This window comes from Loxodonta africana, chromosome 9 (assembly GCF_030014295.1).
Source record: "Loxodonta africana isolate mLoxAfr1 chromosome 9, mLoxAfr1.hap2, whole genome shotgun sequence".
In the NCBI taxonomy this organism is placed as follows: domain Eukaryota; kingdom Metazoa; phylum Chordata; class Mammalia; order Proboscidea; family Elephantidae; genus Loxodonta; species Loxodonta africana.
Genome location: NC_087350.1, coordinates 78,327,146 through 78,342,261, shown reverse-complemented (window position 1 = coordinate 78,342,261; position 15,116 = coordinate 78,327,146). Strand labels below are relative to the sequence as shown.

At 48.1% G+C, this 15,116-nt stretch overlaps 1 protein-coding gene across 1 annotated transcript in view; it reads right to left on the bottom strand.

The window, feature by feature from the left end:
• GABBR2 (gamma-aminobutyric acid type B receptor subunit 2) overlaps positions 1 to 15,116 on the bottom strand; it is a 438,320-nt gene that overhangs the window by 82,318 nt on the left and 340,886 nt on the right. The window contains exons 9-11 of the mRNA XM_064291676.1: positions 9,327 to 9,407; positions 3,553 to 3,703; positions 204 to 336 (exon numbers count right to left, since the gene is read on the bottom strand). Of these exons, the coding sequence (XP_064147746.1) occupies positions 204 to 336; positions 3,553 to 3,703; positions 9,327 to 9,407 (365 nt within the window). The remainder of the gene's footprint in view (positions 1 to 203; positions 337 to 3,552; positions 3,704 to 9,326; positions 9,408 to 15,116) is intronic.

Here is a 15,116-nt window from a genome sequence, read left to right as displayed (position 1 = left end):
TTTGCAGGCAATAACTCAGTACATTCTGGTCTGAAAGTAACACCGTATTTCCCCGCTGAGTTGCGTGAATTGCTGAATGGGTAGTTTTCTGCCTGTTCATGAAACTTACCCTGTATCTCTGTGTTTGTGCCTATGTTTCTTATGACTGAGGTCATCAAGAAAACTTTACACCATATGCCACTAGAATATGCAAAATTACTTACAGTGCAAAGTGTTTCAAAGGTCTTTTCAGAGACAAAGGATCCATCAAGGCCAAAGAGAAATATAGATGCATAGGAGAGCATTCCTCCAAGGATAATAAGGTTGTTCATATATGGACTAGACATTTTTATCAACCTGACAAAAGAAAGAGAGAATCTATTCAATAGACTGTTAATTTCATTATTCCTTCAAAGTGTATTTTCTGAATGCTTGTTGTCACTGTGTACCAGGCATACACTGTTGTCAAGTCTAGTCTAAAGGGCAGAGGGAGAATGCAAGCCCTGGTTTCCTCCACTATCCCCTCCCCAGGCTATGCCATCTACTAGGGGTTCTTTGCCCTTCTCTAAGTGACCCAGACAGCTACATACATATTTCTAGTTGTTGATTTTCCTGTCTCCTCTGTCAAGTTCATCTGCCACCTCTCCAGGGCCATCTTTGTAGCATCAGCTTATTCAGTCATCAATTTTCAGTTTACACAAAAGCTTTAAGTCAACAGGTGCTTCTGGCTGGAGCTGGGAAGACAGGCCAAATCCCGAGCATTCTACATTTAAGTTCGGGAATCTTCAACTGTGAGGAGGGAGATTCCTATGTCACTCTCCTACATTGAGTGGACCAGGTCTGGGAGGTATACAGGTGAGAATTCAGGGTTGCTCAGGAACTGCAGTCACCAGGTGGCAAGTGAGCATCACTTCAGCTGCAGGAGTCACTCACACTGTCCCGTGCCACACAGAGTGGGCAGCGACCTCTCCCAGTCATTGGTGACGGAGGTGGACAACGGAGTCCCCATCCTACTCCCACACTTGCCCTCACCAGGCTGTGGTTGGGGGCATTCTACATACTTCCAAACTCTACATGTGTCTCCTTCACTTCCTCAGGGATCCTGCTGCCCAGCACAAGCGAGACAAGCTGGGTTAAGGCACCAGCAGGCTGGAATCTACCACAGAGGTGCCTGGCTCCACCAGCACAATCAGCTCACAGCTTCTTAGATTTGCCGGCACCCCAAGATTCAGGCACTCTTTTGCATACTGTAATTACGGTCAATTGTTCCTTTAACACTTCCCTTCTCATTCTGTAGTTATAGTAATCCTTCCACATTTAAAAGAAATGTAATGCATCAAAGCAGTAGAGAGATAAAAAGTCTGATGTAAACTGTGGACTGCACATGGGCTTTCCAGTAGGGAGCACTGGGTCCAGCGCTTAGTCCCTGCCACCCTATAGTGGTGCACCCTTGGGCAAGTCATTTAACCTCCTGAGGCTCAGTTTCTTTACCTGTAAAATAGGAATACTGATCGCTGTGCCTAGGGCACGCGTGACACTGACATGCAACTGGGTCCCTGGAGGTCCTTTCAGAAAACAGGCAGTGTGCTAAGGCAACTTCATCTTGGTATCATAGGAGGCTGGTGAGGGGAGAGGCCAGGAGTTGGGACAGGCTTCCTGGAGGAGATGGTCCTTAAAGCATGGGTAGCATTTAGGGAGACAGAAGTGAGGGGGGGTTTGGAACCACAATGACATTTATTTCCTCCCTCTTTGCAGGATTTTTACTAATCAAGCCAGTCAAAAAATTAACCTGAGTGCCAGCCTATTGCAAAGAGGAAGGAGAACTTTCTGCCAGGAAGACAAGAGGGGATACGGTTAAGGAGTTAAAGGCATTTAGTCTTAAAATTGGGGCAACTTGCTGTCATAATGGGAATCCTTGAGGCTTGTAGGAAGGGAATCTAATTGAGAGCCCACTACGTGCCAGATGCTTACATGTATGATTATCAATTAAGGTTTGCACAGAATAGACAAAAGTCGCTTCAATTTTTTTTTTTTTGGTGTGGCAGTATACGCATTATTTGTGATAAATATAACAAACAACAGGTGAATAAAACTTCTTTTCTGTTCTTCAAGAAACAGATTTGATCTAAGAAATTACTACCAAAAAAAAAAAATATACATATATATACATGTATCTGGAGCCTCCAAGTTCTTTGTAAGCAGGGAAAAAAACCCCAAAAACCTGTTACCCTTGGAATCAGGCTTGTCCCTGGCAGCCCGTGAGGTCACACAGTGTGGCTTCTGGGCATGATGGCAGAGCTGCAACACCGTGTGGGTGGCACTGAGGCTGTGCCCTGCGACAGCCCACGCTCTGAGCCCCTGTTCAGCCTCTCCCACAAGGCAGGGAGCTGGGTTTTGAGATTTGCTATGGAAACCAAAGAAGCTAGCTGTGCTCAGTAAACACTACCACCTGGAAGGGTGGCCTGCTCTACCCACGACTGACCAGAATAACTCAGACTTATAACTCAGGGAGCTTCTCTGTGCCATCCCCATGATCAGTTGTGATCAATAGGGTGTTGGGAGAAAGAAATCAGGACAGACGCCAAAAGGACGCAGCAGTGTGGGCGGGGACGGTACCCGTGTCGCTCTCATCTGTGACACAAGGTTGTCAGGAGGGTCAAGTGAGATGAGGAAAGGGAGAGGCTTCCCTACTGTAACATGCTGTACTGATGCCACCAATGGCACCAAACCAATAGTGACCCCCTCCAGCAGTGCTTCCCAAGGATGCTGGAGGGGGGCAAAGGAATTCAGGGAATTCTGTCTTTAGCTCTCCTGCCAGAGCACCACAAAGTGCACAAGCTTATTGGAAGCTCTGTGAAGACCTGTACCACTCAGTTTTATTTAACCCAACCTTCCCAAGCTGCTCTGACCTTCCCCAAATTCAGTGACTTCCATGCATGCCTCCTGAGTTCTGCAGCCCCAGAGGCCACCCCACACTGTAGACTGTATAAATGGTGCCCCCACAGGAGCTACAATGCAAATGAAACCATCTAGAATCGTGCAGTGAGGCACTGATAGTTCAGTGGTAGAATTCTCGCCTCCCACACGGGAGACTGGGTTGGGTTCCCAGCCAGTACACCAGATGTGCAGCCACCACCCATCTGTCACTGGAGGCTTGCGTGTTACTATGATGCTGAACAGACTTCAGTGGAGCTTCCAGACTAACACTGACTAGGATGATCTACTTTTGAAAATCAGCCAATGAAAATCCTATGAATCACAATGGTCCTATCTGCAACCAATCATGGGGATGGCGCAGGGCCTGGCAGTGTTTCATTCCATTGTGCATGGAGTCACCACGAGTTGGGCGTTGACATAACAGCAGTTAACAACAACAGAATTGTGCAACCAGCAGTCCTGTGCATGCGCACACGTGTGTGTGTGTGTGTGTGTGAATGAAACACCTAATAACATTCCCGTGATTGATAACACACTTTAGGAAACTCTCCCCTAGGACTGCTCTGTGCCCCTGGAGAATCTGCTGTCAGGTCAGGCTCCTACACTTTGTCCTGGAGGAGGGTGTGAGCAGCTTACTTCTGATTCCGATTCTTGATGTTGAAGAAGAGAAAAGCGCTGGCCATGATCATGCCAAGAATGGTGAGGGCAGAGAGGATGCTGTAGAGAGGTAGGGAGATCTTACGGAGCTGCTCCAGTATGATGGTCTTGTCTTTTGGCGGTTCGGATCCTAGAAGGCCAAGAAAGGATATTGGCTGAGCCCAGTGCACAGGGATTTCCCAAGAACATCTCTGCCTGGATGTCTCTGACATTCGCCAGGCCCCTGTCCAAGGCACATCTATGGGGTGAGCTGGACCTGGTGGCTGGCCAGTCTGCCAGTAGGGAACCTTAGCCAGGACTTATTTCTTTCTCTAAATAGAATCAATGAGGGATTTGTGATGCATTTAATAGCCATTAGAACACTAGAATTTGATTTGGCCTAATAGTGCTGTTGAAAACCCATCACCATTTATCCCCAAAGGCTTGGAAGGCTCAGAGCTGGGTGCTGGGTGCTGGGAGTGGGTACCACTGGATGCAAGGATCCTGGCTTTGGTCCTCAAGGACTCCGCTCCAATGCATGGTAACAATGGCCCCTTGACAGTGTGGACACGGTATCTGTCAGTTCCCTGGTGACATCTATGTGCTCTGGCTATGGATTTTCTGCCCCAAGGTCATTATGTTGTAAAAACTCTTTCCGGTTTTCCATTTTCTTGATTCTTTGACCGTGGGAGGCAGAGGCTCCCAGCATGCTTCCCCTCCCTGCTGTGCCAGGACTGGACAGGAACGTGGGATTCTCTGTGTGACTGCAAAGATGCCTCTGCTCATGGAGCAAGGACACCCACAACCAGGGGAAGCCCTGAGGGCCTCAGGGCAAGCTCATCTTTATGTACGATGGAAAAATGTCCTGTTTTAGTTTCACCAGGTACAGGCTGTTTGGGATGAGGGACGCAGTGACTTTTCCCCAGGGGCAGATTATCCTACAGGCAAGGTAAGCACAGTGCTTACCGTGCTTACCAGATCATCTGTAGTGAAACTGTTTACTACAGATTAATAAGTAAACACAAGTAAGCCCGTGCTTACCTTCCTTATTGGGTCATCTGCCCCGTCAGGGACTATAAATTTGAAATGCGGCTTTGATTCTGTAGGAAGGTACTGTGGGGTTGGGATAGAGAGATGCCAGCCACACCTAGAAGCAGAATCTTTGATGTGGTGAAAAAATGTGAAACTGTTCACTATGATGATCTGGTAAGCAAGGTAAGCACTGTGCTTACCTGGCCTATTGGATAATCCGCCCCTGCTCCTCCCAGTTTTTGCCAATCCCCTCTTTGTGAGCTAAGGTTTCAGGTCAGGTTTCTACTGTGAAACTGTAGAAACTTTGGGGCTTTTACCTCTAGTGCTGACGTGTGGAATAAGCCACAGGGGAGTGGCCAAGCCTGAGAGCCCTAGAGCGACTCCCAGGGCTCAGGATGGCCTCCTGGCTGTGCCATGGCAATGGGCCTGGCTGGACACCAGCCTCATGTTTGTCTCCATTCCCAGGCGACCAGCAGGTGATGGACAAACAAGAACTCTCCCGAACATCTGTTTAAAAAACTCTTCTAGCTAGTTCAAATATGTTTAGAAACACGTAGTGGGGGGCGGGGGGTGGGGAAGAGTTTGACCCATCTAAAAAGTCTAGGGAAGTTGCCAGGTTCGAAAACAGCTAGCCACCTTCTGGCGTGGTTAACATAACATTGTAAGCAATTCCACACAAAGTAACATTTCTAGGAAGAGTGGCTTCAAGGGCTGGACGTCAGGGCTAAAATAGACACAAGGTGGTAGAGGTGACATCATTTCCAGCAGTGAAAGCTCAGCAACTGGAACCTTCTCCTCCCCTCCTCCTTCCGCCCCTGCCTGAACACCTTGGGTTGCATCAGGCCACCCAGGGTGCTCTCGGGCTCCCAAACACAAGAGCAGTCCTGGTGGTGATCATACATTCTTGGCTGGAAACCAGCCCTTCTCTGTTCTTCCAGGCACTGAGAAAGGGGGCTGAGGTTTGGATCAAAGGCTATGACTGTAGCCACTAGTGAGTTTGGGGTTCACTGAGTAGAAACAATTTCAGAAAATTGAGAACATCTCTTCCTCTTTATGCCCCCTTTCTTCCCCCAAAATGGTGCCTCCACATGGTGCATCTTAACTAAAACATAACAGAAGCCAAATGGTAATGGCTTATTAGAAGCGTTATAATAGCAGCAGACTTGAGGTTTCTGTCTTGCCTCTCACCCACTCTATGAATTCATTATTCATCCATTCATCCCCATTCATTCATCATCTTCGTCTGTCAGGCTTGGAGCTGGGCACCAGTGATTCAAGGATGAGCAAGGCACAGTCCCTACCCTCAAGGAACTTACACACTAGACATGTTTTAAAAAAAAAAGGAATACTAAGCATCACGTTCACTGGAGGCTTACCATGGTCTGAGCCTCACAGGTAGATAAGATTATTCCCAATTTACAGTTTTCTAGGTGTTAAGTGGCTTTTATAGCTTAAGGTTTTATAGCTAGTCAGTGGGAGAGCTGGCAGGACTTGAACCCAGATCTGCCTAACTCCAAAACCTGAGCTCTAACCACTAAGATAAACAGCCTCCAAAAAGGAGATTCAGGCCTGTGAAAACATCAGACACAGGAAGCACTGAGCACAAAGCAGGAAGCAGAGGGCAGGTCCACCTGATGGAATTGGGAAAGGCTACGGAAAGTTGACGTAGGAGCTGAGCCTTGGAAGAAGAGGAGGAGAGCTGTTGGCTGATCACCAGGAGGACAAGGTGGAAGGGCATTCTAAGCAGAGGCAATGGAGAAGCAAAGGCATGGCGTGCCTTGGCATGCTTGAGGAACTGTAAGCAGTCTGCTTGGGGTTATCCTGAGAGTACAGCCAGAGAAGTGGGGAGGGGGTCCCTCCCATGGAGGCCTTGGGGCCACACCAAGGAGGGAGACCCTCATTGTGAACCATGTGGTACTGTGCAGGGCTCTGAGCAGAAGGGGGCACCTTCAGCATGGCATGGGGACCTGGGTACTTTGGCTGCCGAGGGCAGAATGGACTTGAGGGGGGTTAAGACGGGGGGTGGGAAGACCTGTCGGGGCTGGTGCAGGGGTTCGTGAGAGGGCTGAGGGCTAAGCCCAGGCAGGGGTGTGAGTGGGACAGCTGGGCTCTGGGTAACGAGACGGGTTATTACTTTCTGGGCCCGCAGGAAGGTCTGAGAAGCAGGAGATGGGCCTGGAGCAGCTGCTTCCTGAGTTATCCCGGCCTGGAGGCACAGCAGGAGACCTGGATGGCAGAGTTTCAATCAGTGATGAGCCAGGTGCTCCTCGACTATTATTTAACCACCGTCCTGGATGCGTAATTATTATTATTTTGTTAATTTGTGTTTTTCTTCGCAGTTATGTTGTGTCTTTTGTTTATTTTGTGTTTGAGTCTTTTCTTCAATTTGTAAACCCAGAATCCTTTTCAGTAAACCTAGATCTCTGGAGTCTGGAAGCAGACAGGCCTATCTTGGGGATCAAGTCTTGCAGTTAGAACAGGCTCTGCCTCTCATAGGCTGTGTGAATTTGAGGAGTTACCCTTTCTGATAACAGGGCTTGTATACCCACCTTTCAGAGTTTTTCTGTGGCTCCGTGAGGTGATATATGACTACATGCTTCGTGACTGCTCCCTCAGGTGGAGAGGGGAGGCCCACTGGGGCACAGAGACCACCTCTCCCCACCTTGAGGCTTTGCTTTGTAATGTTCTCAAAGCTTAATCTTTTGGATCCAATGGATATGCAGGGACATGACAAAATCTAATCAAAGAACCCATAAAAGAACTTCTCTTGTGGGGACCTGCTTTTAAGAAGGAATTCTAAGCACAGAAAGGCACCTGGTACTCACTGGTCCCAGCATTTGCTACCCCAGTGGTATCAGAGTAATAGCACCCAGGTGCTATTGGTGCGGCAGCTTCCTCCATTGCTACCCACTGACTGGGCTGTACCTGTTCATCCACCCACCCACCCACTTTCCCATCCATCCATCCACCTACCCACCCATCCATCCATCTACCAACCCACCTACCTATCCATCTATCCACATATCCACCTATCTACCCATCCACTGACTCACCCATCCACCCACCTACCCACCCACCCACCCATCTATCCATCTATTCCTACATCCACCCATCTATCCATCTACCCACCCCCACCCGCTCTCTCACTGACCCATGCACTCACTCATTCATTTATTTATGCACTCAACCACTCATCCATTCACTTGTTCAATCATACATTCATTTTTTTTCAAGCTTAATATCACATAATAGTATTAAATAGCCTTTTCCTGGATAACTGGACAAATTATAGCCTTCAGTTTGCACAATATTACTCTAACTTTAAAATGTTTCTAATTCTTAGTTTGGAATTTAGTATCAAAATTCTGAACTCCAGGAAGATAGTAGCAAATAATGCAATAACAAACCCATTAATGTCAATGTATTTTTCTTACATTTTGGTTATCTAGTTATAATTCGTAAATGAAATTGTTTGGCACATTTTTTTTCTCCTGATGTTTTTACTTATATTTCCCCTTTAATGTGGAGAATAAATATTTTAAATTGACATGAAAGGAAATAAACCACTGAGTTTAGAAACAGTTATTTGTTAGCTACAGTACAGAATAATGATGTTTTGTTAACTATCATATTTGCCACTTGTTATGTACTTTATTAGGAGCCCTGGTTGCACGTGGTTAACAGCTTGGCTGCTATCCAAAAGGTCAGCAGTTCAAATCCACCAGCCACCCACTTCTTGGACCCCCATGGGACAGTTCCATTTCACTCTATAGGGTCGCCAGGAGCTGGAATCGACTTGACGATTTTTTTGGTATATACTTTATTAATAATTTATTTGATTTATAATGGGTCAACAGATGGCAAAATAGTTAAAAAATCTACAAATGTAAAATGATCTGGGAATAGAAAATCAATTAAGATATCTATGCTAGAAAATTATTATTCAGTATGGTGTTCAATAAAATAATTAGAAGTTTAGTCTGGAAAAACCATTTAATGGTTTAAAACAATACATGCAAACAATGAAAAAATTCAATAGATTGTTGGATTATACATGGTAAAGTGCTCGTTCGATTAGTTTCTGAAACTCTAGGATTCATATATTCATCTTTTCATCAAATATTACCAAGTCTCTGGTATTTTGCAGAGCCTGGTTAGTGTCAGGAATTTAAAGTCAAACAGGATCCAGTCAGGGAGTCCATGGTCCAATAACCCAGTAATTTCAGTGCAAAGTGACAGTAGCCATGGGAGAAGCGTGGAAGCAAAGGGAGCTGTTAGTTCAGCTGAGGGGCAGTCAGGGAAGGCTGCCTGAAGGAGGTGACCATTGGCCTGGTTTTAGAAGCTGAGGAGGAGTTCTCTAGCAGAAGAGAGGGGGTGGCCTTCCAGGCAGAGCAGCAGGTGGAGAGGTCTTATCATAAAAAAAATAGACCCCAACAAACTCTGTTTTCCAGAGGAGATAGAGCTAAATCTAGGTAGGCAGCATTTTAAAAGAATTACTACTGACCACACAATGGTTTAAACACAGATGGCTTGGTGATAACCAACACTCGATGCAAAATTCAGCAACCCATCCCAGAAGATGGAACTCATGTAAGTGATGGGTATCCTGTGCCCAGTGAGTGAGTGTATGTGTTGAAGGGAAAGGATGTTCCTTCTTGTCCGTGAAGAAAAGGACTCTGAGCTTGTCTTCCACCCTCAGACAACATCTAGGCCCCCTCTTCCGAGAAGCCCACGCTCCTTACCTTGGAACCTGATGGTGTCGTTGATGATCTCCAGCGTGTCAGCCACAGCGTTGTACTCTCCCACCTTCACTTCCCTGCTGTCTGCGGGGAGTAAGAGACAGTGGCGGTTAGATTAGGGTCCTGTATTTCTGTCTGGGTGTTCCTGTACCGCGTCTCATTCCCTTCACAGGCCTTAGCTATCTATACTCTTGCAGAGTTTTGCTTCTCGCCTGTGCCCTCCAGTTAGAGTCACACAACCTCCAACCTTGATCTGGTCTGCAGCGCCCTCACCCACCAGTCTCATCAATCACTCATCCTTTGCTGCACCCCTCTGGGTAACAGGAGCACCTCCCCCAGCTCATAGCCTGGCCCTCTGCCCATTACCATGACCTTCTTGGTATTTGAGCTGGACTCTGTCTCCCTGTAACTTTTCCCTGTTCTTCTGGCTCTCCCCTCTAGGACCACACAGAAACCTCTGCTCCCTCCTGTCCCAGGACGACTCCAGAGACTTGAAGACAAAGAGAGATTATTCCCCCGGCACCAGCCCCCAACCCCTCCAGCCACTTCTTACGGAGTATCCTTTCTGCTTCTCCCTCATCTGGGCCCCTCCCTGGGCCACACCCACAATGTCACTGTCTCTCTGATAGAGCGCAGACCGAAGGACTGATCATGCACTCCAGCCACAATCTAGTCAGAGATGGGAACCTGAGAAGTGACAGCCCCGTGGGCCACCTGTGCCTCCAGAATGTAGTAACTGCAGAGAGGTGTGGCTATCTGCCCTCAGACACAGGCCTGTGCAAGTGGGTCCCCAGAGCTGCGGACACAGATGTGGTCAGCAAAATGCCCAGAGGTCACTAAGTGATGCAGCAGTAGGGGGTCCAGGTGTGCGCATAGGAGGACCTGCCTCCTGGGGCGGTGGCTCCAGGTGAGTGTGTGTGCAGAAATGCAGGTGTGCTGCTGGTCCCTTACATACATTCAGGAAACAGAGCAGGGAACCCTGGTGCCCACACTTCTGCCTGCATTCCTTTGACTGTGGGATGGAAAACAGGGACTGTGAAAGTCACTTTCTTCTTCCCACCAGGATTCGCCACTTGGGGGGCATCATGCTGCACAGGTGGCTGTCACTTGCAAGGGCCACGGGACCCCTAAATGTCACATTAGCAGACTCTGGCAGCAGCAGCAGTGGCTGGGGGTTCCCATATCCCCACACGGGCCTTTTGAAGGCCTTAGCCCTTCAGAGGCCTCAGTCAGCTCCTGCGGCTCAGAGGAGGAGGCCCTGATTTATTTATTTGGCGTGGGGAGGCAGCACATGAAATATGCAGGCGGATAGGAATAAACCACCAGGAGCCGGGAAGTAGCTTGACTGGCACCCCACGCTGCCCCCAGTCACAGAACCCGCCCTTCTGACTCACCCAGCCCCACTACACTGTCCCATGGCACCAAAATGATACCAACCTCCCAACCCGACCATAAAAAAAAAAAAAAAAAAAAATTTTTTTTTTTTTTCCTCCCCCAGGGGAGTGCTTGGAGGCTCAACTTGCTTCACACGGTACTGCATCTAAGGCTCAAGGCAAACCCTGAACTGGGCATAATTTGCCCCACTCTGTAATGAGGGTGGAACCTCACAGAGGTTCTGTGATGGCTCTCAGCAGGATGCTGGGCATTGACCAGGTGAGCCTGAACCCGGGGCCCCTAGCTCTGAATTCAGAGCACAGTTACCACCTGTGCTGAGCCAGGGGGCTGGTTGTTCAGCCCACAATTATTGAGTTCCTACTGCATACCAGGCCCAGCTGAGGTATTTCTGGCTTTTTCCACATTACTGACCACAGTGACCTTGAATATCCAGGATACCGAAGAGCTGCTTATGATAAATCCCCTAGTTCAATACTTTATTCAACAAACATTCATTGACCACCTATTCTATGCCAGGGTGTGTGCTGGGGGCTGGAGACACCAAGATTAAAAGACAAATCACTATCTCTGACTTGAAGAGTTTGTAGTTTGGTGAATTTAGCCTCATCATAGCCCTACCTTCTTGTTGTTAGACGCTGTGGAGTCAATTTTGATTCATAGTAGCCCCATGTGACACAGTAAAGCTGCCCCATAGGTTTTCTACGCTGTAATCTTTATGGGGGCAGATCACCAGGTATTTTCTCCGGCAGAGCCACTGGGTGGGTTCAAACCTCCAACCTTTCAGTTGGCAGCTGAGCACTTAACTGTTTCGCCACCAGGTACCCAGAAAACCCCACCAGGTAAGTAAAATCATTCCTGTGTACAGCTTCCCTTTCTGCAGAAAGGTTACATGATCTGCCCAGGACCACTTGGCTGGAAGGAAGCTTTCAAACCCATGTCCACTGGACTCTAGCCACGCTCTTCCCTCACGACTAAGCAGACCCAGGACTTCTGTTCCTGCCGTTCCAGCACCAGGGATGCGCTCCCTCATCTGACTCTCCCAGTTTGGAGGTCCGACTTCCCACTGCTCCAGGCAGGAGCACTCCTCCTTCCCTGACCTTCTTCAAACCACTTGGGGTTCTGCTCGGGGTTCTCTGTGCCGTATGTGTGTGCTGTATCCAGATGGGTCCCATAGCACTCAGTGCTGAGCCTGGGAAGGTGGGGGCTCAGCCTGACCTGGCTCATTGCATTTTTCTCAAACAGCTTTATTGAGATATAGTTAATATGCCATGCAATTCACCCATTTCAAGTGTACAACTTTTTTTAGTTAAATATGCACAGGGTTGTGCGACCATCACCACAAACTAATTTTAGAACATTTTTGTTCCCAAAAGAAACCCCGTACCCATTAGCAGTCCCTCTCCAGCCCTTAACCTCCCCCCTCAGTCCTAGGCAACCCTAATCTACTTTTCTGTCTATAGATTTGCCTGTCCAAGACCTTCCATATAAATGGAATCATATAATATGTGATCCTTTGTGATGGCTGGTTTCTTTCACTCAGCGTAATGTCTTCAAGGTTCATTCCTGATGTATCATGTATCAGTCCCTCAGTTCTTTTTATGGCTGAATAATGTTCCATTGTATGGATAGACCACAGTTTGTTTATCCATTCCTCAGTTGATGGACATTCGGATTGTTTCCACTTTTTGGCTATTATGAATAACGCCAGTGCTATGAACATTCCGTTCTGTTGTGCATAGGGTCGCTATGAGTCAGAACCGACTTGATGGCACCTAACAACAACAACATGAACATTTGTGTACAGGTTTTGGGTGGGTGTATGTTTTCACTTTCCCATGACACAGGTCCTCCACTTGGAAGGTGGCTTTCCCTTCCCTCTACCAAATCAATATGCCTAAACCCCACCCATCTTTGAAGTCTGGTTCAAATGGCCCCTCTTCCATTTGAGCACCCCAGTGGGTTCAGGGCACTGGGTGACAACATTGCTTGTGCTGGAGCGATGCCCTAGGTGTGTCCAGGCCTTCTGATTCCTGCCAGATGGTCAGCTCCTGAGTGGAACCTGAGGTCTTGCTTCTGATGTCTCAGCAGCATAAGGTCATCCCCCGCCCTCTGGCCAGGGGTCCCCCAGCATTTTCAGGTGGAAGAATTATGCCCCCTGTGTTCTTCCATTCTCTCTGGGCCCAGATGGGTGATGCCTGTAACAGGAACCCAGAACTTTCAACTTTTGGGCTCTTTGTTAACTCCATTGTGCAAACAGTGCCAACCACTTATTTGGATATGAACCTGGCCTTGCAGACCAGGGACTGTGGACCAGGGGATTTGCAGACAGACTGGGAAGAAGATTCATGTGGGGGATTCTGAGCAGAGAGAGAGGGGCTGTGGCGTGGGGTTGGCCACAAGCAGGCCTCCCTGCCCGCCAGGGCTCTGCTGCACATTGCTACCGACTCACTGTGTGATCCTGGATGAACCATTCCCTTTCTGCTGGCCTCAGTTTCTCCACCTGTAAATTGCACTGCAGGGGTTCCAGTGGTTCTCAGCCCTAGCCGAGCATTAGAATCATCTGGGTCCTTCCAGAAAATACAGATGCCCAGGTCCCACATGGACCCATTATCTCAGAATCCCTGCGGGACTGGAGTGGCTCCTGGGCAGCTGTATTTGTAAAAGCTCCTGGGGGTAATTCTGATGTGCAGCCAGGGCTGAGAAGCGCTGGGTCATACTGAGGGCTCTTTGGTGATGACATGTTCTGGTACTAAGAGGCTAAGTATATTGTGAAACAAAGAGCCCTTTTCCTGCAGAATAATACTGGTCCCCTCTTGTGGTGCATAATGAAGTGTTCTCTTTAAAAGGTGCATCCTTTATTTCAAGTTGTTGATTTGGATGATATGTAAAGAAAACCAGTCCCACTGGTGAAAATCAGGCTGCTGAAAAAAGTCCAGTCTGGAAATAGTCACTCGCTGTGGGCCTAGGAAGGACTGGTAGTGTGGTGGTTAAGTGCTCAGTTGCTAATCAAAAGGTTGGTGGTTCGAACCCACCAGTCACTCTTTGGCAGAAAAATGTGGCAGTCTACTTCTGTAAAGATTATAGCCTAGGAAACCCTATGGGGCTGTTCTACTCTGTCTATAGGATCACTATGAGTCGCAATCGACTCTACAACAATGGGTTTTAGTGGGTCTAGGAATCTCCACGATACTGGGAAATAGACCAGCTTTAATTATGGAGTGATTCTGTCTCCTTCCTGGACCACATGCCCCAATGCAGGAGAACTAGGTGCTGCTTTAGCTGGATCCCAAACCCTGCTACCTCAACTCTACACCCCACGCCCGAATGTCTATTCTTCCTCAGCTGGCTCTGGCTCTGAATTAGGGGCGGTATATGTGACCTTTAAAGTTGAACTGTTGTTTAACACACACACACAAACTCAATGTATAATTCTAGACTGTAAAACAAAGATTTGATCTAGGATCAACAAAAATCTAAGATTCTGTAAGATGACTCAATTTTAGGACCCCCAACAAAATCCCAAATTCAAGCACAGGAAAGACCTCTGGGCTGAGAAATGGGACCCTTGGAGCTAGTCTTGGCTCTGCCACCACCTCAGTGAATAGCCATGGAGAAGTGTCATCCCTTGTCTGGGTCTTGCTAAAAATAGGGGCTGGACAGGGAGGTCTCTGTGGCCTCCAGCTCTCGTTCAACCACTCTGAAGGGCCTTCCTCATTCCAAGTGGAAACCTCTCCCTGTGACTTCCCCTCCCAGGGCCTGGCTCTGCTTTGAGAGACCCGTATTACATGGATTCCTGCTCCTAAGGGTCCTTCAGAGATGGAGATGGTGACCATAAGCCCCCAATTCTGCTCTTCTCCAGGCTTAACAGCATATTCCTCAAGAAGGGATTTTCCATTCCCACTCTACCTGAGACCTGGTCACTGGCTGTGGATGAGCCCTCAAGGTGACTCTCCCTCTCATGGGGGGAGTGGAGCAGATCTGAGCACCACAGCTCAGCAGCACAGAGCAGAAAGGGGCGAGTTCTTCCCTGGCTGGGGCCCTGCACACAGATGCTCCTCTCTGTCTTCACAATGATGCCACTGTCATATTTTAAATAAGCTTTTGTTTTGAGACTTTTTACAGGCCAGGTGGTCACTGGCAAGATGCCCTGGAGGTATAATAACCCTACCAGGGATAGATTTGTCCAATGACTTAGGAAAACTGGCCGAAGGTCAAGAGCTAAGTACCCAGTGGATGTAGAACATGCAACAGGTTATGCACACCTGTTTTTTTCCTCCTCTTCCTTGTTAACTCCCACTGGTCCTTTAGAATTTACCTCCTAAGCAGCCTTCCTAGAATCTGCCAGGTAGAGCTAAGTGCCCCTCCTCTGGATGACTACGCTGCCTGTGCCATCTCTTG